The sequence below is a fragment of the Symphalangus syndactylus genome, chromosome 22 (genome assembly GCF_028878055.3).
Source record: "Symphalangus syndactylus isolate Jambi chromosome 22, NHGRI_mSymSyn1-v2.1_pri, whole genome shotgun sequence".
Classification (NCBI taxonomy): domain Eukaryota; kingdom Metazoa; phylum Chordata; class Mammalia; order Primates; family Hylobatidae; genus Symphalangus; species Symphalangus syndactylus.
In genome coordinates this window covers 26,154,827-26,179,685 of record NC_072444.2, presented here as the reverse complement: position 1 = coordinate 26,179,685, position 24,859 = coordinate 26,154,827, and the positions used below count along the sequence as shown (strand labels likewise).

General features: G+C 58.3%; 1 protein-coding gene across 3 annotated transcripts in view; it reads right to left on the bottom strand.

Moving 5' to 3' along the window:
- The window catches only part of CASZ1 (castor zinc finger 1), a 57,675-nt gene extending 39,367 nt beyond the window's left edge, over nucleotides 1–18,308 (bottom strand). For all 3 annotated transcript variants that reach the window (XM_055261841.2, XM_063631873.1, XM_063631872.1), the window contains exons 1-2: nucleotides 18,014–18,308; nucleotides 17,591–17,629 (exon numbers count right to left, since the gene is read on the bottom strand). In XM_055261841.2, coding sequence (XP_055117816.1) covers nucleotides 17,591–17,629; nucleotides 18,014–18,062 — 88 coding nt within the window. In that variant the 5' untranslated portion in view covers nucleotides 18,063–18,308. The remainder of the gene's footprint in view (nucleotides 1–17,590; nucleotides 17,630–18,013) is intronic.
- Nucleotides 18,309–24,859: the final 6,551 nt, after the last annotated feature.

The window sequence follows — 24,859 nt, the reverse complement described above, 5'->3', positions numbered from 1 at the left end:
ATCTCCCTCTGTGCCTCGGTGGACCAACCTGCCTAGGGGTGGGATCCTATTTCCACAGCAGGCCTCCCTCCACCTTGGTGCCTGCCCTGGACCAGCCTACAGCTCAGAAACGAGCCCCTGGCCCGGGGCAAGCAGCCCCATAGTTTCCTGATGTGGATGCCTTTGCTGGTTCCTCCACGTCCCCACTGCACAGGCCAGCAGGAGCCTCTGTGAGCCCTGCGTGGAGGTGAGATGCTGGGCTGGGCCAGAGACTCTCTCTAACGTCCTGTCTCCCAGGATCTAGGTCCTGGCAGCTGGCGGGTATCAAGGGCATGCACTCTGTCCCAGCTGAACCCCGTACTGCCTGGCTCTGCCACTGCCTCTGGCTGAGGCCCCTGTGGGCACAGCCAGCCAGGGGGTGCAGGGCCCCACAGACCTCAGTGCTGCCTGGGCTCTGGCACGTAGGACGTGAAGGAAAGCCAGCAGCTTTTCTCCTCCTCTCTCCTGGGCAGAGCCCCCTGCGGCTCCATCACCCCCCGCCTCCAAGATGAGTGAGTCATGGTGAGGGCAGAGTGGAGGGTCGAGACAGACAGAGCTCAGGAGGGGGCAGGTGACGCTTCCCAAGCCTCCAGTCGCTCTGCTCAGGCTGGAAGGAACGCCAGGAGCTCACACTCCCTCTCGGCTGGAGGAGGCAGACTGAGTCACCCAGCGCCAAAGCCTCGATGGAGCAGGAGGGGGCAGGGGAAGGCGCCTTCAGGGTCAGGGGAAGGATTGACAGAGGGCAAGGCAGAGGGTGTCTGGGTGGCACCGAGGAGGGCAGGTGGGGACAGGGGCCTTCTCATGGGTACGTCTAAAGTGGGCAAACAGGGAACCAGCTGCTCGTCCTGACCCGCTGTTTCTAGAACTCGTGTGTGGGGCATGGCAGTGGTGTGGCAAGTGGCTCTGGCTGGACACGGAGCTAAGGAGGGCAGCCTGCACTTAGGTCCCACGCACCTTGGGACAAGGGACAGCTATCAGGGTGGAGGCTGTCCTAGGTGCACGGAACTTTAGACCTGGAAGGGGACCGAGGTCCAAGAGGCTGAGAAACTTGGCAAAAGCCCAGGCCACTCACTCGCAAGGACTAGACAGATCCAGGGGACCAGTTCCCAGTCGGAGCCCTCTCCCCCCCAGCAAATCCAATGCTACACATTTCTGTTTCAAAGCAGAGCTTTCTGCAGCCTGGGAGATTGCACCAGGCCCCTTGGGCCCCAAATACCACAAAGGCCCCCTGCTGCAGAGGATTTGAGCCACACATGGCCCAGTGGGCAAGGACCCCAAATGGCTCCGAACCAGCATCTGTGGGGTGCGGGGCCTGGGAGCCAGGCTGCCCCGCTCTCCAGGGGAAGCAAAGTGGAGGCTGGCTGCGTGGCCTGGCTGACCCACCGGAAATGGGTAGGACGTGTGTGGCAGAAGGAGGGGACCTTTCTCTTGCAGGGACTGAGACCCTGAGACTTTCCAATGTGTGCTGATGGGGAGACAGGGCAGGCGCTCTCTGGGGATGAGAGGAAAAGCCCGGACCAGAGAGGCCCCGGACAGCAGGCCCAGCCCAGGAGAGGCGGCGGCGTGGGCAGCAGGTAGCAGAGGAACACTGGGTGGCACGACACCCGCCCTCCCTGCAGCCTGTCTCCACAATCCCCTTGCTGAGGCCAGCGGCGGCGACCATGACAAGGACATGAGGGGACTAATTTAGGAGTATTTTTAAAACGGTGGCCCTGGTGGAGGGCTTGAGCAGTTGTCAGCCATCTGGAATAAGGAATTACAATCACCTCCCTAATCCTATATTCCCTAAACCCTAAAGCTGGTTACAGTGTGAGGAAGAGGCAGCAGGTGGGTGGGGGTGGGGGGGTCTGTTCCAGAAGGGGGCAGAGCCCAGGGAGGTGCCCACAGGCCGGGGCAGCACCGCCCCTGGGAGGCGGCCGAGGCTGGGGCTGAAGATCCCAGTGTCCTCCGAGCCCACCCAGCTCCCCCACCTGCTCACGCACACTCGCTCCCTGGGCCGCGCCGGCTCGCGCAGGGGCCGTCAGGTAAATTAGATCTGAAAGCTGACAATTTCTGACCATATTTCCTTGATTATTTCAAACAAATGCACAGCAGCCGCTGTAAGGAGATTAAAGTGACATAAACGTCCCGAGTGGGAGGGGGGAGGGCAGAGGATTCAGGTCACCCCCATCCGTCCCCCGCCTGACAGACGCTATATCGCTATCCAATCCAATAAAAAATCCCCCCCTTTTGCTTTAATTAATTTTACAGCTAGCTTGCTTAATTACTTTCAATCAAAATCCTCCTGCCATCGCAAAATTAGAGATGGTTGAGCTCCATTAGCCTAAATTCTTCATTTCCATATAGAAAAGAGGCTGTCTGCAGAGCCAGCCTGGGCCCCTGGCAGGACAGACGCCCGTCTGCCCGCCCGCTGCGAGCCAGCCCACCCCTGGCTTCCGCTCTCTGGCTATCTCTGGCCTGTGCGTGTCCCCTCACTCTCCTCCACCACTGCTTCCTGGGCCGTGAAGAACTGAGGTTCAGGAGGGGTACCCGCTGCCCCGACTTCCCAGGATTCACGAGGGGACTGCAGGGCTGGCACAGCTCTCCACCAGGGCCTGCTGCTTTTGACGAAAGCATCGGCTGATCCTGGGAGCCTGCTGCCCTGCCAAAGGGCCCCTGCTGCCTCCAGGACACAGCCTAGTCCCAAACCTGAGGCAGACAGGTCTCCTGGGCCATCTGCACCACCTGCCCCAGGAAGGGGTCCCTCTCCCAGCAGGGCGGAAACACTCCCAACCCCAGACTTAGGCCCCAGTCAGAATAGACCCCTGGAGCCAACGCCACCCAGGGTTCCCTCTGCCGATTCCTGGCTGGAGTCATTGTTCACTATCAGGACGACTCGGGCCAGCTGTCTCGATGGTGCTACCAAGCAATGTAGCAGCCCCCACATACTCTGGCATTCTCCTAGGGCCCCCCGCGGGCCCCTCCTCCCCATCCCATAGTCCTGGTTCCCAGCCTGCAACAGCTGCACCTCCACCCCCAGCCTGGGTCGAGTGGGTGGTGGGTCTGGGCTCTGTCCACATCCTGTGCCTGCACGGGCACCCTTCTCCTCCCCTCCACCTGCCTCATCTTCACAGTCCCCAACCCCAACTCTGGAAGCTCCACTTCAGGTTTTCCATACTACAACCCTGAGTGTCACCACAGGGTCCGGCCCAACCTGGGCTCCAGCTGATTAAGGATCTGCAACAGGATGTAGGGATTACAGTAAAACCTGGCTCCGGATCTGCAGGGGCAGCAGGCCAAGTCCTGGCCCTGGGACTCCCCTCCCCTCCCCTTTCAGCATCCCTACCCATTCCCCGTCCCAAACCCAGCTGCCAAGTGAGGGAGGAAGGCTGAGCCCCTTGGCCCTTAGGGGACTCCTGGCTGGACTCTGGGGGGTCTGGACTGACAAGGGGTGGCATTAAGGATCCCAGGCCAACTCCTGCAGAAAGGCTGGGGTGGGGTTGGCTGGGGAAGGGGAGAGATGGCTTTATGCCACCTGGCTTCCTTCTCAGGGAACCAATGTGAAGGTGGGGTGTCCTGGGCCTGACCTCTGGGCAAAGGCTGAGTAAGCGGGGAAGGAAGTACCCTAAGGGCCAGGAGAGCCCCTTCCAGGCAGAAGGCCTTACGATGCTGCCGCATGGCTCTGGCTGGATGGCACAGGGGGGACGGGGGGTGGGGGGGAGGGGAGTGCGAGGCCAGCTCTGGGGGTGGAGGAAGGAGCTGAACTTGGACCTCCAGGGCCTGTCTTCTGGACACCAGGGACCCACAGGTCAGTCTGCAGGCTCCTCACTAGTCCTGCTCTAAAGATGAACTCAAATCCTCTCCTCCTGGCTTGGTTGAGTTTCTCAAATACATCCTGAGCAGCTACTGGCACTGCCCCCTCTGCCCTAGGGATCCTGGGAGGATGGCTTTGGGTCTCAGGGGGTGCAGTGTCACAGGCTCCAGCATTACTGTTTCACACTTGAGAGCACAAAGGGTAGGGCAACTTCGGGCTGGAGGAGGGCGTCCAAGAGGCCACACCCCGGCTGTGCCCTGAGGTCAGCGGGTGGAGAAGGTGAGGGGGCAGGCGGGCAGACGGACTCGCTGCTGAGCCCAGCTGGGTCCTCCTGGGCTCCAGGTCCTCCATGCAGGTCTGAAGCCTCCCTCCCACCCCACTACCAATGAGTCATCAACAACAGGGACTAGGAAGCGGGAAAGCAGACGCAGCCCCAGTCTTTGGGGACACACACTGACTTCCCGGGCATTCCCCCTCCCACTGGGGCAGGGCTGGGGCCTCACCCCCATCTTTCTTTCTTTCTTTTTTTTGGAGACAGGGTCTTACTCTGTCGCCCAGGCTGGAGTGCAGTGGGACAATCTTGGCTCACTGCAACCTCCACCTCCTGGATTCAAGCGATTCTCCTGCCTCAGCCTCCCAAGTCGCTGGGATTACACGCGCCTGCCACCACATTTGGCTAATTTTTGAATTTTTAGTAGAGACGGGGTTGGCCCGGCTGGTTTCGAACTTCCAGCCTCAAGTGATCTGCCCGCCTTGGCCTCCCAAAGTGCTGGGATTATAGGCAGGAGCCACCATGCCTGGCCTTTTTTTTTTTTTTTTTTTCCTTAGAGTCTTTTATCCATTACCCTCATCCCCATCCTCACCCTGACCTCCATGCCTGGCCCAGGTGGGTTGGGATGGTGGAAGGGTAGATGGAAGAGCATGTACGGGGTCAGTTACTCAGAGATCAAAGGGCACAGCCCAGACCCTACTCCACCTGCCAGCCAGCCCACATGAGGCAGCACCCACCTCTCCCTGCCAGGCCCTCAGCACGCTGCCCCTTCAGCGGCAGAAACTGCTCCTTCACCTGAGGGCCCCGCCACCCCTCCTCCTACACAGCCTTCATAGGTCCCAGCTGACATTTCACTTTCTCTGGGCAGCCTCCCGGGACTGTCCTCTCCCTCTGTCCTCACTGCACCCTGTCCTAGTCTTAGCACTTTCATAGTAACTTGTTTTTTTTTTTTTTTTTTTGAGACGGAGTCTTGCTCTGTCGCCCAGGCTGGAGTGCGGTGATGCGTGAGCTCCGCTCACTGCAAGCTCCGCCTCCCGGGTTCACGCCATTCTCATGCCTCAGTCTCCCGAGGAGCTGGGACTACCGGCGCCCGCCACCTCGCCTGGCTAATTTTTTTGTATTTTTAGTAGAGACGGGGTTTCACTGTGTTAGCCAGGATGGTCTCGATCTCCTGACCTCGTGATCCGCCCGCCTCGGCCTCCCAAAGTGCTGGGATTACAGGCGTGAGCCACCGCGCCCGGCCAGTAACTTGTTTAATTAGCCCTCTGCCTCACCAGACTGCAAGATCCCTGGGACGAGACCACCGTTTCAGCGCTGTGTCTGGCCCAACAAATATTTACTGAGTGAATGCAGAAAATCCAGTGCTTCTGGAGAACATTAGGGCGGCGCTGGGCCCCAGGGATGTGGCCTGGCTTCTGGACTGACCCCCTCGGGGCTCCAGGAGCCTTGTCTGGAGGGGTGGGGTGGGGACTCCCTGGGTGGGACTGAGCTGAAGCCCCCTCTCTTGGGTCTCCTGCCCTCTTGAGCCCCAGGCTCACCTCCAAACGCCCTTCACAGGGCTCTACCCAGAGAACAAAAGAGGCCCCAGTTGTTCGAACATTTCGCGGCGAGAGGAACAACTGTTGCTGGCCAGTCCCTTTCTGAATAAATCCTGCAACTGTTTGCAGTGAAGTGCGACTCTCTCCCTCCACCTCCTGTCCCTGTCCCAAAAGGAGAAAAGGGGATTGAAAAAAAGATGGGGGAAAATCCCATACCAAGCCCCACCATCTCCCTACACCCACTTTCAAGTTTGTCTGAAAATGTTATAAACACAACACACAGGGACAGCCACCTGCTGTCCCAGACAACTGGGACAGCCGCAGCTAAGGGTGAGGCTGTGAGATCAGGACCCAAAAACAGGAGGTGAGACAGTGAAGGCTGGAGGGAAGTGGGGGGTGTCGGGACGGGGAGAAGGGGCAACGGGAAATATCACCGTGAAGTGGGAGAGGCAGAGGGCAGGGTTGTACTCAGCCCTGCAGGGGCAGAGGGAGGAGGGTCTGTGGATCAAAGGCCCGGGAAGGCTCATGGGGGCCCGGCGGAATCCGGGAGGCAGGAGCTTCCAGTGGGGCAGTGGATACCGAGAGGGGAAGCATAGGAGGGAGAGAAGTTGAGTGGGGAAGAGGGAGCAAGGTCTATTAAAAACCTCTCAGTGCATAACACAAAATGTCAGGGTTTATAGCTTCATTCTTGGCTTTGCCGGGACTGAGAACCCTGAACAGAAATGTCACCGCTTGTCATGTTTAATCACCTGCTGTTTGTTAACACCTTCCCTGCAAGGAGCCTGTCTCAATCCGCCCCTGGGCCCCCCAGGGACCCGGAAATAGAAAACATCTCCGTCTCCTTCTCTGGGCTCTTGGCCCTGCCTAGGGGCTCTTCAGCTCCATCTGAAGGCCTCCCGAGGAGCCCCAAAGTGATCCTTCCTCCTATCAGGGAGGCCAGGGAAAGAACCCCACATGGCCCCCTGGAGGCGTGGTGCGCTTGGTGTGGCTGGGCTGGGGCCTGTCATCCCCCGCTTCTTGTGCCTGGCTCTCCAGGCCTGTCTGTCCATTCTAGCTATTCCACTCGGTCCCCTAACCCTGCGGGTATGAGAAGATAAATAAAGGAGAGCCCGCTCTGATCTCTGCAGTCTGGAAGTCACCAATCTGTCTGCTTGAACAGCAACGGCCACATAACATCTAACAACCAAAGCCACCATCCTTCCAGTTACAATCGGATCACACCATCTGGGGTTCTGGCTTGGCTCTCTGAGCGTGCTTTCCTGGGTTGTTTAGACTAGGAATTCTCAGCCCTACTGCCCCACGTTCCTTCCTCTGGGTTGGGGGTAGGTGTGGGGGAAGGGCAGCATGAATCTTCCCCACCTCCTAAAGCACAGTGTGGTCTACACTGGGAAAGAAGCCGGTTCACTCTCAGATTACAAGGCAAACTCAATACAGCCCCCAGGCAAAAACCCCACCTGGGACAGCTGCCTGCAAAGTCGTGAGTTTATCGCGTGGAGTTCCCAAGGCAGCCCCATCACCTCTAGTAGCAAAGAAAGCCAGTGGAGACACCCACCGCAGAGCTGAACTGCAAATGGTCTCCCAGTGAACCAGGGGGCAAGGTCCCCATCTTCCCTTCCAGCAAAGTCTCTGCTTACACAGAAACATACCCAGCAAACATGCGTCGTGAACCTGTCTCCTAGGAGAATGCCCATTCGGTTAGACATGCTTCCTGAAGGGCTCTGCGTCCAGTCCTTTCACTTCCATTTCACCAGAGAGACAAGTCGGAGTGCATACCACCCACCTGCAACCCTCCCCTGCAGACAGACGGGAGCACTCGTTTCTGCAAAGACGGGCACTCAGGGATGCCTCTAGAAAAGGAGGCTTTCCCCCAGAAGCTCAAAATGCATCTGCATCAACAACTACATTTTATCTTGCATCCCTGCAGCCCAGGGATGAGTTCGCAGACTACAGGTGGGGTACACATGGGGGCCAGAGACGTTTGGGGATGTGGGCCAGGCAGCACGGTAGATACCTAGAGCTGGAGGCCTGTGTGTCCTCACTCAGTGCTGCCATTTGAAACAGTGCTCAGGGGCGCTGCGCACCAAGTCCTCTGGCATTTAGCATTTGGGAACAAACCCAGCAATATCTCCGGGCCTCCAGCTTCCCCACTTAGGAAATGGGACAGCTCCTTGTCTTCCTCCAAGGGAACTGATGAGGAGAGATGAGATGTTAGGTGTGGCTCTCCCGGAAGGAAGGCACTGATAAACTTACGCTGGTGGGGGAGTGAGGGGCTTGGGGGTGGGGGTTGCCTTGTCCGCATCCTCTCCAGAAGCCCCGCCTGGACTGTGATATGTGGTGGGGAGAAGGCTCAGTGTTAAAGGGATGGGATCACAGCTGCAAGCCCTTTTCTAGGCTGGGTCAAGCTTCCAAGTAGTGCTCTGCCATGCCTTGGAGGGGGCGGGGAGCAGGGGACACAAGCATGCCTGCCCCAGCACATGCGCCTAGTGGAACGCAGCAGCCTGGGAGAAAGTTTTGGTAGTGCAAGGGGGTTTAAGTGGAGCCAGCTGCAAGTCCTCCTCCTGGACAGAGACATGGTCCATTCAGGAGGTGCCTGGGCTCTCCAGGACCCTGAGGGTGGGACCATGTCAAGTAGCCCATCCTCCTGCCTCCAAACAGGGCTGACTAAGCCTCCCAGTTTGCCCAGGACCGAGGGGGTTCACACACATGGGTCTTTGCAGTTCTGGGCAAACTGGGGTGGCTGGTCATCCCACTGCGAGACACCACGATGCTGACCACACAGTCTAAGAGCTGGGAACTCGGCCTGGAGTCTAACTCGCACCTGCTCCTGGGGGCCCACGCTCTCGGGTGTCAGAAATTCTCTCTTTCCTGGGCGAACTGATGACACAGGGCCTCTCATGCCCGTGGAGGCCAGACCTGAGCCTCTCCCACCTGTAGGTTTTGAAAAGCTGGTTCCCGTCATTGAGAGGGACGCTGAGCACACATGGAATGTGTCCTCCCAACTCAGCCGCCCACGAGGGAGCCCAAGGGGAACCCCCAGTGTGGGACCTGGACCAAAGGTCGGGAGCCTCCTGGAATGGAGCTGCCTTGCCTGAAATCCTTGCATTTATCAGATGAGCACGGCCTCCCCGCCAGGCCCCCTGATATAATCCTTTCATTAATTTACTATTACATGGGAAATTACTCCTTACCCAGGAATATAAGTTTTCATCTTATTTTAAGTTAGATTCTTAAAGCAATTACCAAGGCATCTGGCGATGACTTCACCACTGCGGCCGGGCCCTGCAGGGGAGAAGGGCGGCCCTGAAGCTGCACAGGCCCTAGAGGGGAGTCTGGGGAGAACTGGGAGGGAAGTGGGGGGCACACTGGCATCTCTGATATTTGCCGTTTGTGGAAAAACTCCTTTCCAGTGCCACCTGCCCCATGAACCCGCTGGTGACAGTTGCTGAAAAACCTCGGCAGCTGGGGCCTCGGTAGCATGTTCTATTTTTAATTGTTTGATCGGAATATTCACTCATCTAGGCCCATTCCCAAGACGCATTTCCCAGCCAAAGGGTTCCCCCATTTCCCACACCTTCCTCCCTCTCTCTCTCGTCAGAAATCAACTTTGAAATTAATAATCAGAGACACCGACCTGGGTGAGTTTGTCAGGGAGCATGGCATTGGAGAGAAGAGAGGCTCCTCCCCAACCTGGGAGCCCTCAGAGTGGCCTCCGCTGTTTTCTCTCTGAGCCACTGATCCTCGGCCCCCGGTCACGAAGCTGGCCCCGCATGGCCTGGCATTGCCATGCCTGCCTGAGCCCCACCCTTCCTGGCAACAGGAAGACCCCAGCCTCCCCCTGTCCACTCCAGTCAGCCCACTGCCTCTGCTTATTCGAAAACCTCAAGAGCAGGGCAGAGGGGCTGGGGATACCCAGGAAGCTCCTGGGAAGGACAGGGAGGGGACACTGGGAGGGAGGCACGTGCCCCTGGACTCAGAGGAGCCGGAAAGAGGCTGACTTTCATTTCAGCTTCCATTTACCAGAGGAAGGGAGCCCACAGGGGCAGCTGCCGGCCTGTCCCCCAGCCAGCAAGTCACACAACCCAGCTCCAGCTGGTGTCACTGGGGCCTGAGGTAGACCATGCTGCTGGGAAGAGGCTACTGGGGCCAACCTGACCCTGTGGCCCCCACCTGACCCCTTCCCAGCAAGGGCCCCCCACCCAGCACAGGGGCCGGTGGGTGCCTGGCCATCCTCTCCTCTCCTTACATGCCCTTGGCCGCACCACCGTACTCTCCCCTCTCAAGGTCACACGGCCGTCCACACCAGGAATATTTACTCACCGGACTGGCCCTGTTAGCAGCACTCACCACAAATATGCTTTCTGATAAAGTTGGCAGAAAAAAATTCTAGAGCTCAAACCAATGTCAGAAATCATCCCCCGCCCCTACCAAGGGAGCACGAGGTGGGGCCTAGAAACAGGTCACACACCAGCTGTGGGGCAGCCCTGGGGGGGCTCGTATCATGCCCCCTCTCACCTTTCTCCTTCCTGTTTTACCTGGGACAGCCTGTTGCCCAGGGGACCAAGGGCTGGGGACAGTTCTAAGCCGAGGACTGGGTCTTGGGGACACTCTGGGCCTCTGGAGGACAAGGCAGGTAGGGTGTCACCTGGGCTTTCCCCTAGGCCGTCTCAGCTCACTGCGCCCCTCCCCGCCACCCTCTCTTGGTGCACAGGGGCTCTGCATGTTTTTATTACCTGTTTGACTCACTGCCTTATTGCTTCTCCCCTTAATGGGGCCGTAACCGTGGAAACGAGGAATAAACGGCCACCAGAAAATGAGATGATTAAACAGGTCACCCTGGCAAACAAACTCAGCCAAGGAACCTCTGGGGGCGGGGACGCTAGGCTGCCCCTCCCCCACCCGTGACCAGAAGGCCTGGACCAGTTCCTGACCACACTGCCCCACACGTAAAAGGACGGGGGCAGATGCCCTGGGGCGCCCCCTGCCAGGCAGTGGAGAGCTGGGTCATCCTTCCGCGAGGCAGCCCCTGGCTTCCTGTGGCCTTGGGTTCCCAGGCTGAAGGGGTGACAGACAGGGAGGCACCGGGCTAGAGGGCGGTGAGGATCACAGCTGCGGGGAAGAGGCACTTCTTGGTGACAAAACTTCCAGGAGTCTCTCCCAGCCGGCCTCTGGGATGCCTCCTGCTCTCCCGCTGCACTAGGGTCCCCCCACCTAAAGCTCTGCCAGGCTCCTCCAGTCCCCCATTCTCACACAGCGCAGTCCCTCCCAGGGCCGCCTTAGTTCACCGAAAGAGCCCCATAAGAAAAGGCCAGGCGACCTTTGGGAACACCTGGTGTCTGGAAACACAAAATGTGTCCGTTTCCCGGCTCCCGCCTTCTCCTCCAAAGCCAGGCAGTGCCCCAGCCTCAGCTAGGTGGCATCAAGAGAGGGCCCTCTTGGCTTTAGGAAGGGTGTCAGCAGGTGAGTGATTACAGCACCGGGAGGGCCCAGGAGGGCCAGAGGAGACCCCAGAATCAGGCCTGTGGGACATTCTAAGAGCAGATGCCCCGGCCAGGAGTGGCCCACATACCACGCCCGGGGCAGAGGCCTGAAGCCCTGGCGCCTGGCTGGCCCTCAGTGTGGGTGTATCCCTGGCTTTCTGGCCTCACTCCCTGCCCTGGGTTTGTCTAGCTGGAGGGATCCCGGAAGCGGGGAAGAGAATGAGAGAGGGCAGACATGCAGCGGTGAGGTCTGCTCAGGAGGAGAGAAAAAGGGGAGAAGGAGATGGGCAAGGGAGGAAGTGGAGAAGGGCCCGGATCACCCTCTGGCTGCGGCCATCCTGTCCCCACTGGACAGCAGACTGACGTCCCAGTCCCAGGCCATGGTCATGGTTAGGAGTTACTGTGGGTCCCATTCAACCATCACACTCCTGCCTTTATCCTTAGGGCTCCCCTGCCCCTTTCACGTCATCCCAAATCCCAGCCTCGCTCCTTCCTGTAAACCAGGCTCTAGAAAGCTCTCAAGGAGCTAAAACCCAGGTCCCAAGGGAATCGGCCAACATTTCCTGCCTTCCTCCTTCTGCCCCCACTAACAAGCCGGGGAGGCACTTGGGGAAGAGGCACATCAATCAATCAGTTCCACCAGCACTTACAGCAGGAAGGCGTGAGCCCCGGCCCGTACCAGGCCCAGGGAGGAGGTGGCAGTACACCAGCTACCATCTAATGGTCACCATTAGGAGCAGCCGTGGCAGAGGAAAACAAGGGCCCTGGCCTCCTGGGGATCAGGGCACATGAGCCTGAGTGCTGGATCCGGGCACAGCAACGTCACAGGTCTACCCAGAGCCTCAGAACAGCAGGCCCGCAGCCAGCAGCTTCTCTGTCTTTTTCCAGGGCCAGTGGGGTGTGAGGCTGGAAAGGTTGCACGGGGCAAGAAAGGTAGCAGGGAGGGCCCAGCTTTAGGGAGCTGGGTGGCCTGGATGAAAAAGACAGAAAAACGTGGTTGCAAAATGGGAAGCAAGAGTTCTGCTCTTGGAGGGGGAGGGAGGACAAGGAGCAGAGAGAAGGGGCTGGCTAGGAGTCTAGAAAGCGTGGTGGCGGAGGGAGGTCCCTTAAGGCCACTCTTTCACAAAGCTGCCTGGTCCCTGGCCCCTGGCTCCTCGGCCTGGTGGGACAGCAGACCGCTCCTCTCCCTCCACTAGGCAGACACTGCCAACACAGGGGCCCGGGCAGTCCTCATTTCCATCCCTCTTGCTGCAAGAGAGCCTCCCATGCTTCCTGGGTTTCAGGCCTCGCCTCCCACATGGGTCTCTTCCCCAACAGGAGACCATACATCCTGCTGAGTCGAGGGTGTCAGGGTGCTGTTCTGTGGCCAGGCAGCCAGAGGGGTGTGCGCCAGACCACCAAGCTGCTGCCCTGCACAGGTGGTCCCGGCGAGGCTGCCCCTCCTCTTTTGCACACTGGGGCTGCCCACCCTCCTCCTGCTCCCAGTTTCTCCCTACTCGTTGTACCCTGGCCCAGCTACCCCAGAACAGCTGCTGCTTGCCGTGGGGACCCACAGGCAGTAATTACTACAGTGCAACTTCCTTCCCCCTCTGAAGATGAGGAGGAGAAGGAGGAAAAGCAGGAAGAGGTGGTAGCAGCGGCCAGGGTGGTCAGGGTTTAAAAATCAGCTCGGGGAAGGCCGTGTTAAAAGGTGAGCCTTGGGGCCTGGGGACATGGGGGGTGGGCCAGGTGGAGAAATGGCCTGAGCCCTGGCAGAGTGTTGGGCCAGCCGTTCTAGAGGAGGCTGATGGAGGCTGGGGCTGCACCACTGGCCTGGCAGGACCCAGGAAGAAGAGAAGTTGGGGCCAAGAGACTTTCCAAGCCCCACCCAATCCCCTGCTCAGGCAGCGGGCACAGCCTTGAGCCAGGGCAGCCACTTTCATGAGGAGATGCTGCTGCGTGGCTCAGCCCTCCAAAGGTGCCTGCATTTATTTTATTTTTCCATCATAAAAACCCAAGCTGCAGCTCAGCCAGATTCTGGGGCTGTGGGGGCTGGGGGAACACCAGTAGCACCGACAAGGCCAGTAGAGAGGCCTGAGTAACACCCACACTCAGTGCCTTTCTTGGAGAGGAGAGCGAATGGGTTCTCCTCGCTGGTCCCTACCAGGGAAAAAGGGCCCGAGGTGGGGTCTCTCTAGGGAGCCTTTTGGACCTGCCCTTCTGCCTCTGTCTCTTGTTGGGGAGGAAAGGCTATGCTAGGCCTTTTAGCCTCAGTTTCCTCTGACGTCTTGCAACTACAACCAGGGCTGGTTCAAAGGGTCACTTCACAGCCCAGAGCTGCCGGTCTCCAGTGCTTTCTACCAAAGAAAAGGTCCAAATAATGTGCTCCTCACCTCGTCCACTCACCCCCTACTCCCACCCGCCAGGACTGCCCCACTGAACACAACCAAGTTGGGAGTCAGAGAGCTGAAGATCTTAAAGGTCATCTGATGTGCAAGTCCCTCCAAATGTCACTAACCGGTGCACAGCACAAACCTCTGTTTGAATGGTACCAGGAAACTCATGACTTCTGAGATGGCCCCTTCTGTCCCGGGCTCTGACAGCTCCTTTCTGCCAAGATGGCCCCAGAGCACCTACCCCCTGCAGCAGACTGGCAAAACCGGTGCCCAACCTGGCTACAGGGGCTGGCCCCAGCTTAGACTGGTTGAGTGGGTGTATCTGGCCAAGTAAAGGCTGGAGGAAAGAAATTGAGAGCAATCTGCTCTGCCCTAAACCCGGCATGGAATCTCTTCCTCCAGAACAGCACAGGAACCTTCTCAATCCCCGGTGCCTGGCAGGTCGAAGGTGTAACCAGAGCTAGTGACGTTCCTAGAAGCCTCCACACTTGGCAAGGCTCTGGCCTTGACCTGGCGGCTCATGGAAGGTCTGATCTGAAGGCGGCTGACACTCAGGGCAGGGGCCTGAGCAGCATACACTGGGGCTGGGTTGGGGATGCCAAGCTCTTTGCTCTCTCGGCTTAGACACCATCTAGAAGAAGTCTGCGGCCTACCTCAAGAGAGTTTGCTCTCAAAGCATGGGGCTACTGAGAATCAGGAAAATGAGCCAGCCTGGCCCAGCTTCTGATCCCACACTTCCTGGCCTTCCCACAGTTGAGGCCTGGGCCGTCTGCGATGGGGGATCTGCTGGCAATGCAAGGGGGTCCTGGCCTGGAGCCCCAGAAGGAGAAAGAAACCGGCCGGGCTTCCTCCCACTGACCCGCCTTGACGACAAGGCTGCAGCCACAGCGACACATGGGCAGCACTGTCCCTCACTGGCTCCCCCTGCAGTCGGTGGCCATCCCTTTAAACTTGTCCTCTTGCCTCTTTGGCCCTTGACCTTGTAGAGCCTATCTTGGCTCCTCTGCGCCTTGGACAGCCCCACCCCTTTGTCTCAAGAAGAGAAGGGGCAACTATCACCAGATCCCCACCAGTCAAGGGCGAGCGCCTGCTAAGAGCTCCACCTGTGCTTCACCGCCATTTTCACCCTGGCTTCTAGCTGTGTTCAGGGCCTGGGAATCAGATTGGTGGGGCCTAACTCTGGGAACTTCCCAACTGCAGGATGGATGTACCTGTGTCTGAAAGCTTCCTCCCATCTCCCCTTCCCCCTCCCCGCTCCCTCCCCCAGGGAAATCACTCTAAAAGGGCCTAATGGAACTATGTCCTCCTCTCTTCCTCTCTCCCCTCCCTCCCTCCCTCTCTCTCTTTCCTTTTTTTTTATTAGCATTTGTGGAATTTATTCCCAAACTCTCCTAATCTTCCGTACACAACCATTTGATTTGCATAACCCAACCCCCTCTCATAAAAACTGGCTGCTAGTTTAATTAAAAAATGTAAATTTGCTGTCATCTCGGGGCCTGGTGAATTAGGACGACATCGGCATTTTTTATTGCTAAAGACGTCCAGATTGATCCAGCCCTTGGCTGAACTATGTTGGGGGAAAGGGGGTCCACATGGCCCCTGAGGGTCCTGAGGTCCTTCTGTCCCCTCCTGAGAAGGCTTGGCCCTCCCACCACTGACTTCCTTGTGGCTGAAGGCCTTTAGGACCTAGATGTGCCTGAGGCTGCAGGGGATGTTAACCTATGATCAGGGGCTTGGTGGGCCCGTGATGCCAGCAGCCCTTCGGGGCCTGTGCCCCTGGCCTTGGACTATGCCAGAGAGGCCCTCGGCTGAAGCTGCCCATGCTGCCCCAGAGGAAGGGACCCTCACTTCACCAGCCACGAGCCCTGGCCAGAGACGAGGCCCATGGCCCCGGCTGTATCCCGCATGCACTATGAAGTTGAGGGAGCTGTTCCCAGCTCCTGAAGATGAGCATGGAGTCAGCCCAGGGACCAGCTCAGAGGGGATCTCAGCATCCTCATCTGCTTCCCTTTTTTGGTGAAGTGGGGGGAAGATTGCTTTTCTTCTGAAGTTCTGAGATTATAAGTGAAACTTCCAAGTTCAAAGAAGAGACTGAGATGGTATCACCAGATGACTCCTCCAGGAAACAGTCAGAACTCTGCCACCCTGGGCCTCCCCTCCGAGTGGCCAGAGTCCAGGCCTGAGTCCCACTGGGAGTGCTCTACTCCAGCTACAGGAGGAAGCCGCTGACCTCAGGGTCCCTTCTAGCTTCTAGGAAAAGTTTCCAGAGCCTGTCCCTGGAGTGCTGGGAGAAGTCAGTCTCCCTAAGGCCCAGGACAGAAGCCACAAGAGGCTCTGCCACCTGCCTCCTACCAGGGCTGGGAGGCCCTCGCTCCAGTCAGGACGCCCCAGAGAAGGGCTTTAGAGTACTGCCCCCATGACAGACTTGGAGGGACTGGTTGGTGGATGGCAGGAGGAGGGACGCTGGCTCCAGCTGGCACCCGGGTTAGGAGGAGGCCGACCAGAGGGCCTGCCTTCCAGCTCTGTAATGCCTGGGTCCCGTGTGTTGGCCCACAAGTAGAGGCTTGCCTGCCCCAGGTAAGGGGTGGTGCATTGCCACCAGGCCCATCTCTGAGGTCTGCTTCTTGGCTGGGATGGGTGGGGGCCCCATTTCCGAAGAAAGGGGGTGGGGCCTGAGAGGGAGGTAATGAGACACCAACTGGAGGTGGGGGCGGGCAGGTTCTCTGTGGGAGTGGAGGGCAGGGAGGGGCAGCCGTGGCCTTAGACACCTTTACCACTTTGCCCAGCAGGGGGTGTCACACCCTTCCTGGGCACAGAGGTCCCGAGGCCCTCCACGTCAGACCAGCCAGGATCACACCTGGTGTCACACAGTCCTCAAACTCTGCAAATGACACCTCCCCCCAACAAACACAGGCCCTTCTTCACTCTTCACTGGCCACCGTGCCACCCATCCTCGGCCCCTCAGGGTTGCCTCCTGTCTCTCTGCCCATTCTCCTTTGACCTTAGAAGGTCAGATATCAGCTCATGGGTCCCAAGGGCCGATGCTGTGAACTTAGGCCTATTATAAACAACAACGCTAACAGCCACCAGTATCACCTATCCCATCAATGAACCAGGAGAGTTCAGAGATCAGTCTCAATGAATGATCGGGCTGTTTGTTTCTTTTAAAACATTTAAGAAGACAGCTGCTTTTGTCAGCCTAGCACGTGAGGGTCCTGGTCAAAATTTGGTTTCAATAGCCAGGGCCAATGGGAAGCCCGCAAGAGCTGAAGGCAAAAACACTGGAAAGAATTAGATTAAAACCAAGAAAACACCAAAATATCAGGATAAACTGCCCCAGGTGAGCACCAGGCCTCCTGGAGCCCCGGGCCTTGTCCCACAAGAGGCCCCCAAACCCAGATGCCTACGCTGAGTAGTCCGTCTGGTCCATCACCACCCCCCAGGGTGGGGGCTAAAGAGGCAGGTGGGAGACAGTCCAGGGCCCCTCACTTTGAACTGATAACAGCCACCTCATCCCACAGATTCTCAGGTGAAAAATACTCATTAGCCATAATAAGCAGCTTGATCATCCGACACAGCCTTGTCCCAAATAAATTAAATTCCTTTACCTTGAGACAGTCGCCCCGAAACCAGACTAACCACCTTTCCCAACAGGACGCTGCTTTCAAAAACTAAACCACCCCCCACTAAAAAAATAAAAACACACACCCCAGAGCCAGACACACAAAGATCTTTGCAGAGAACAAAAAAAAAAAAAAAAAAAAAAAAAGGCACACACACAGAAAAAAACACGAAGCCATACAAAAAACACGGAGAACAAAAACCCCACAAAAACCCCCTAAATCCTCTCTCTGGGTGCCCCCCAGCTCTTGCTCCTCTCGGTTCTTTCATAATGACAAGCATCACATTAGTCACAGCCTCTAAGCAAGTGGCAAATAACAACAACAACAGCCTCAGAAGTCGCCGATCCCGAGGCCGGGACGCCGGGAGGCAGCCGCCCGACCCTCCCGGCCCCCACCCGGCCCCGCCGCCACCTCGTTGGGCTAAAAATAAGAACTTCCGTAAAAGAAGCGAAAGAAAAGTGAAAGAACCGCCCCTGCGTTCCCACCGGCCGGTACCTGTTCCAAGATCCATTCTCTTCTCCTTGGTCCAAAACTCTTCGCGGAACGCCACCAGGGGAAGACCAGGAGAGAAGAAACACGGGGTTAGCGTCTCGCAGGACCCCGGCCGCCCGCCCCGCTTGCCCCCCGCCCCGCAGGAGCGGCCCGTCCCGGGCGGACGCCGAGGCCGCGGCGGAGAAACTTTCTCCTCCGCGCCGCCCGCTTCTCACGCTCGGCCCCGCACGCGCCCGCGGGTCCGCGCCGCCTGAGTTTCTCCAACTAAGGCAGCAACTCTCGGCCGGCGCGGCCCCGGCTTGGGGGCCCTGGCTGGGGGATCCGCGAGGCCCAGGGGCGCCCCCGTCCCGCCGACCGCGCCCCGCGCCCGGGTCGCCGCCGGAGACCGCGGCCCCCGGGCCTCCCCCGCCCGCGCCCGGTACTCACCATAGTCGGAGAGTCGAAAGCCGAATTCACTTAAATAATCAACTTTCATAATACTTAATTAATGCCTAATTGCAACTGATTACTCCCCGAATAACAAGTTGTTTTAAAGCCCTGATGTCATTGCTCCTGCCGGTAACACTCAGGGTAACAGTTTGGCAGGAGGGAGCGGGCGGGCGGGCGCGGCCGGGGGCGCTGCCAGGCGCCGCGGTGATTGGCAGGGCGGCCGCGGCGCCGCCTCCTCGGCCCGGCCTGCGCCGGCCCCGGCAGGTGAAAGAGCAGAGCGCGGCCCCGCCGCCGCCGCCGCCGCCGCCCGGTGCGCCCGCCCGCCGCCCGCCGCCCGGTGCCCGGTGCCGGAGTGAATGGGCTCGCGCTCGCTCGCGCCCCCGCCGGGCGCCCCCGCCACGCGCGCCCCCTTGCGCGCGCCCGCGCAGCACTGGCAGGGCGGCCGGCCCCATTGGCTCTGCGATTCCCCAAACCTCTAGCTCCGGGAGGAGGGGGCGGGGACTTGCGCTCAGGGCTGGCGGGAGGGGACCCGGCGCGGGGCGGGGAGCGCGCCCCGAGGACGGCGCCCGCGGGCACGCGCCCACTCTTGCCGGCCGCCGGCGGCCGCGCGCGCGCTCTCACGCTCCCAGCCGCCGCTCTGGCCCCGCGAGCGCGACCGACGGCCGCCGCGCGCGCCTGCCCCACGCCCCGCGCGGCCGCGCTAACTTTTCCGCGAGGGCGGGCGCAGGTGTGAGGCGCCGCGGGGCCGCGCCCGCCGGGCCGCGCGCTCCCCTGCTCCCCTACCCGCTGCCTGCGGGCTCGGGACTCCTGGGGTAGCGCAGGGATTTCGTGTTCCCCTCACAGCACTGGCGGCTCTTGAAGCTGGACGGACAGGAGCGCGAGGCGAGGCGGGGCAGGGCGCAGTCAGGCCCGCGCGCCCCCGCACCCCGCGCGTTCCCGGCCCTGGGCCCCAGGAGCGCCGGCCTGGGACACGCACTGGGGTTTCCTCGGCGTTGCTTTGGTTTTGCCCTTAAAACGGGTCCAAGTGTCCTCCCAGAGCCTCACCGGTCTTCCGGTCTTTCTGCCCACTCCTCCCTCCAAGTTGGGCCATCCCCCCCGCAGCCAGAAGAATGGAGATCGGCGCCCCCCTTCCCCCACAGCCCCCGACTCATGATCCCGGCCATCACTTGCGCTTCCTCCCTGCCTTGTCCCTCTGGCCGCTGCCCTAGGAAGGGCGGTCAGCAGAGCACAGGCACCCTCAACCAGAGAGTCTGAGGCCCATCCCGGCTCCTCCTCCCCTACCCGCCCCCCCCATCTCCCCGCGTCGGGCTCTGGGGCCAGGCCCTGTCCCCTTCAACGTGGAACCTCATTTCCTGCCAGCCCATGGCCAGCTAGGCGCTTTGTGCTCCCCCTGCTCCTCTTCCTTATCTGCCAGAGAAGGCAGTTTGAGGGGTCTCCCCACGATGAACCGTGCACCATGGGACATCCCCAGATGTCCCTGCTGCAGCCATATATTTTGAGAGTCCTTAAATGTTGGTGACTTAAGTGACCCATCCGGCCCAGAGGGGCTCAAGGAAAGAGACGGTGGGGTGAGCAGGGCCTTGGGCAGCCTTGCTAAGGAAGGACCTGGTCCTCCGTCCCTTCTTCACCTATCCTGCTGCCCTCCTCGCCTCTCCCAGCGCTCCTCTTTCAGGAGGGGCCACACAGTCTTCAGATGAGGGGAGAGGAGCAGGGCCCAGGCTTCCCTGGTCTTTGGACAGCATCCAGCAACATGGCGCTGGCCTATTTTTGCAATATTTCTATTTTGCAAAGGGAGGGGCCAGGGAGGCCTTGGGGCAAAGACATCAGGGAGTTAACAATCTACTCTTTCTCCTACTTTCCCCTCATTTTTCTCCTTTTTTCCTGCTTGCTCTATAGTTCTAAATGGCCTCGCAGGGAGTTGGGCATCCCTCCCCTACTCCACTGCCCTTCCCACTGCCTTCCTGGCAGTCCCCACTCCTGGCCGTCACACAGCCCCATTGGCTCTGTGATTCCCCAACCCATCCCTACATAGGAACAGCAGCTGGAGAGGCCTAGAAACCTTACTGAGCTGCCCCTGGCCCCAAAACCCTGAATAAGGGAACAGAACTACCCCAAGTCTAAGCCTGGGAGTATGACTGCCCGTACTGGGCACCCAGCACAGAGGACTGTGTGCCTCTGCTCTCCACATGGGATCCCAGAGAGGGCATCTGTGTCCAGGACCGCTGTGGGGTACACACATGCCTCTGGGTGCTGCCCCCAATGACTCCCCAAAGCAAGGAATCGTAACAAAAGGCTTGCAGCTCTGGCTGGTGACAGCAGGTGATCAATCCCCACCCCAGTTCTGAGCCTCTGCTCTCCTGTCTGGGCAACTGTGTGTAGGAGGAAGCTTGGAGGCAAGGGGTAGAAGAGGTGATTTCTGGGTGCATTTGAAGATGTCTGCAAAGATGGGGAGCTTTGCAGTGACCCACACAGCCACTGGCTGGCTCTGAGTGTCCTCCTGGGCTTCAGCTGATAGTGGTCAGAGCCTGACCCCTGAGGAAGGTGTGGAGGGGAAAAGGAAAGCATCTTCCCTCCAGCTGCCCAGGCAGGACCACCTGGATTGGCCACCCAGTAACTTGGGGGTCTCAGGCAGACAAAGGCTGGAGGGGAATGGTGGAAGGGACAGGACTCGAGAGAGCTTGGGGGACGGCAGCCAGCGGTGGAGGGAGGTGTAGGGATGCCTGGAAAGCCTCCACTCTGCCAAGTCCCTGGCCAGGTAGCCACAGGCCGAGTGGGCCCTGCCCAAGAGGATAAGGCCTTCAGTGGAGGAGCAGGGGTCAGAGAAGCAAGAAACAGGCCAACTCGGAGCGCAAGGATTTATGAAGGTCAGAGAAGGCGGCGGAGGCTTCGAGGTTGTGGGGTGTGAGTCAGAGGCTGTGTCATGGAGGGGCCCCCAGATTATGTGCCCCCGCTTCTCTGTCTCTCTCTCTCTCTGAGTGTATCTGCTCATACCAAGAGGAGAGGCATCTTTTGAGGCTATGGCCCATCTTTGCCTTGAGGAGTCCGACGTGGTGACACCTGAGACCCCAAAGCCAGGCCACAGTGAGGAACTTCATGCCTGGGACTCAAGGGATGGAAGTCCAATGCCATAATCTCTCCTGATCTTGAGTCCCCGGGCCCAGAGCCTCCAGCTCCTCCTGAGACATCCTACTCACAAGAGAAAAAGAAGTGGAAGGCAACCCAGTGGTCCCCCCCCAACCCAGGCTCCCCACATCAGCACCAAGGAAAGCCATCCGCCCTTCCTGTCACACTGCCATCGCTGGTTCCTGATCCCCCTCGCAGCCCCAAGTTGCCCACTCACTCTCTCTCCCTCCCGAGCCTGGGGCCTTCTCACTCGCCAGCCTGTTTACACACCAGGTATCTCATGCTTTATCTGCTCTCATTTTGAATTTGTAACTTTCACATAAACTTGAACAAAGCTCCTTTTGTTCTTGCACCCCACCCCAGGATCCCAATAAACTGGTTCCATCTGAGGCGACTGGGCCAGGGCACAGAAGCCTTGGCCAAAGGACTGCGTGTGCCTGCGAACAAGCATGTTCGCACCTGCGAGGGAGTCCGTGTGTTTGCGTGTGAGCCCGCTCCGGGGCTGATGGAGGGAGGGTGTCGGGAAAGCTGTGAGCCAGCGAAGTGGATGGGAAGCATGGGGGCCGAGGGAGGGCAGAGCCAAGGCACCACGGCATGGCCACGGGCACGGGAGGTCGTGGGTCACAGACAGGTGGGTGTTGGGGCAGGGGGTCAACAGGATGAGAAGGAAACAAAGGGGAGAAAGGAGCCACAGAGTGGGTGGCGGAGCGAGGGCCGCGCCGAGTGTAAGGCAGACGCAGGGATTGCATTATGGCAGGAGAGGGGCTGGCACAGCCGCACGCTCGGCCCCATAATCCTGTTAGCCAGCAATCTCCATTCCGAAAGAGCTTCATTTCTTTGTGAATATTTGTAAACTAGATATCTAATGGAAAATTATAGGAAAATTATAGTGAAATTCATGACGGAGAAATCCGATTATCCCTAATTCAATTATGCCATCTTAGCCCACACAGCACATTTCCCATTTTTTTCCCATAAATACCGATGCCAGGGGTCCCGGTAATCAAATAAAATTGAAAATCATCTTCCCATTAAATTCAATTAGCCGCAATTTCTAAAGCCTATCAGAGATTTTAATTACTAAATTATAAAATTCTCCAATGCTAAATTGAAACCAAAAAAATTGCACATCCTTATATTTCAGAGAAAAAAAAAAAAACGGCCAGCAAAATCCTTGAAAAATGCCCTCTTCTCTGTGGCCGGCTCCGAAGCAGGCTCCCCACCTGGAAGAGGCTCACCATCGCTGCCTACTTGTCCAGCTGGGGATGAAGCCAAGGGGCTAAGGAGGGTCCCTGGCAGGGGAGGGCTGAGGGGGACTGGCTTAACAGAGGGGTGAGCCGCACCTCCAACCCCAGCGAGCTCCTCCACACTGGCCTTCCTCTTGTGGGCTCTCCTGGCTCCTGAGAAGTCCTCAGCTCTGTCTCATACCAGGAAGCCTCTAACTCCCAGCGTCACCTTCTTGGCCCATGAATTGGGCTCCGGCTTAGGTCACAGCTTGGCCTCAGGGCTCTGTGTGGCTACAGCACAGCAGACCGGAGGCAGCCAGCTCTTACCCAAGCACTGGCTCTCCAGCCACTCAGCTCCCCCACCCCGCCCCCCAACCCATGGCCTGGCCTGGGTTGGGGGTGGGAGCAGGATGGAGCCTGGGGTTGGGGGTGGACAGGTATCACAGCATGGCTACATGGCCCAGAGGCTGCTTGCTCCAGGGCGTTCTCAGGGGCCCATAAGGCCTGGCAGTGTACCAGCCTTCGGGGAGAAGAGCTGGGGATCGACATGGCCCAAATCTGGCCTCTCCCTGCACTTCCAGCTCATCCTCCGTTCTCCTTACCCTCTCCTGGGAAGTCAACGGCCCTGAACTGGCCAGAAGGAACGCCCTGGTGCCCTGGGAGAGGCTCACACTTGCCCCCCATTTCCTTTTAGGGAAGTGCTGGCCACAACCCCAAACAGTACCCCTCCTCTCCCCCCCACCCCCCCATCCCACTTACCCTGCTCTAAAAGGTGCTCTCAGAGTCAGTAGAGCCCTGGGAGGTAGCATCGGTGGGGGCATAAAGTGACCCAAGGTCTGAAAGCCAAGGTAGGTTGTTGGGTGGGCAGCTGGCAGCCCTGGCAGATCCAGGACAGTCGGCAGAAGTCTTGCCGGCAGCCCAGCACCCAGGGAGCCGGGAGCAGGTTTAATTTGCCAGGCAGCCAGGAGTGCCAGCAGGGGAGGCACCCGCAAACAAAACAAAAACAAAAAAGTTAATTATCTTTGGCTTTTTCTTAATAAATATCCAAACTGGCCCGGCCGGATCCTCCGCTTTGGAGGGAGAGAGAAGAAGGAGGAAAAAACCCCAAACCAAAATCCAACAGACTGATTCTCTTGTGTCTCCCTTCCCCTTTGTCTCACCCTTGTAGGTTTCTCTTATCAGAAGCAGTGACGGTTTCACATTAATTTCCCAATTTTTGTGAGTTCAAGAGTGTGGCCACAAAAACTTTAAAAAAAAGTTTTAGGGTGGAAACGTGGAGTGTGAGAGAAGAGAGAGGTAGGTGGGAAGAAAAAGGTGAGAAGAAACAGAAGAGAAGCAGAGACACAGAGAGAGAAAGACAGAGAGAGAGAAAGAGAGACAGACAGAGAGAGAGACAGAGAAAGAGAGACAGACAGAGAGAGAGACAGAGAAAGAGAGAGACAGAGAGAGAGAGAGAGAAAGAGAGACAGAGAGAGAAAGAGAGACAGAGAGAGAGAGAGACAGAGAGAGAGTATGAAGCAGGGACCTGGGCTAGTTGGGTTGCCCTGTGGGCCTGGCCCAGCCTGTGGCCCCAGCCCGGGCGGGGACCTGTTCTGGAATGTCGGGTTGGCATTTTGTCTCAGTTACAATGATCAGCTGCAGGAGATACGAGCTTTCTCATTTTAAGCTCTGAAACCACTTAGGTTTCTCTGGCTACTTCAGCTACTCTGTTGCTGCTGGTTCCTGCGCCAAGCCTCCCTTCTAGGAGCAGGGCTGGGGAGAAGCCGAGGGAGGGGTCCCGGCGGGGAGGCCCACTGTCCTTATGGGAGGTGTGAGGTTTTCTATGTGGAGCTGCCAGCGTACCTGGGGAGAAGACACGTGTGCTGCTGCCTGAGTCTAGGTGTTTGTATGGTGTATGTACACGCCTGAGCCTGAACTGTCAGACACACATGATAGGCACATGTGTGTCAGGGGTGGGGTGGGGGTCAGCCAGGACATCAAGCAATCCCTCATGGAGCACCAGCTCTGGAGTCTCAGTACCTGGGTTCACACCCCAGCTCCATCTTCCACGGGCTGTGCTCCCTGAACCCAGGCACTGACCCACTACCTTCCCAGCATCTTAAGGAAATCATCGTTAGTGGAACTGTAGGTCTGCTGAGAGTGGGGGACGGAGAGGGACTGCTAATGAGTACAGGGTTTCTTCCTGGGGGGATGAAAATGTTCTAAAATTAGATAGTGGTGATGATGGTACGACCTTGTGAATATCCTAAAAACCACTGAATTGTACATTTTAAAAAGGTGAATTTTATGGTATATGAATGATATCTCAATAAAGTGGTTATTAAAAAGTGGGGGAAAGACGGGGGATCATATTAGCACTTCCTGGATAGAGTTGTTGTCACACAGAACTCAGCCCGCACACAGTCAGTGCTCAATAATGATTAGCTGTTAATATGGATCAGTCCAAGGCCTGGGCTGGTGTCCATGGGTGTATACCGTTGGTGCTTACAAATGT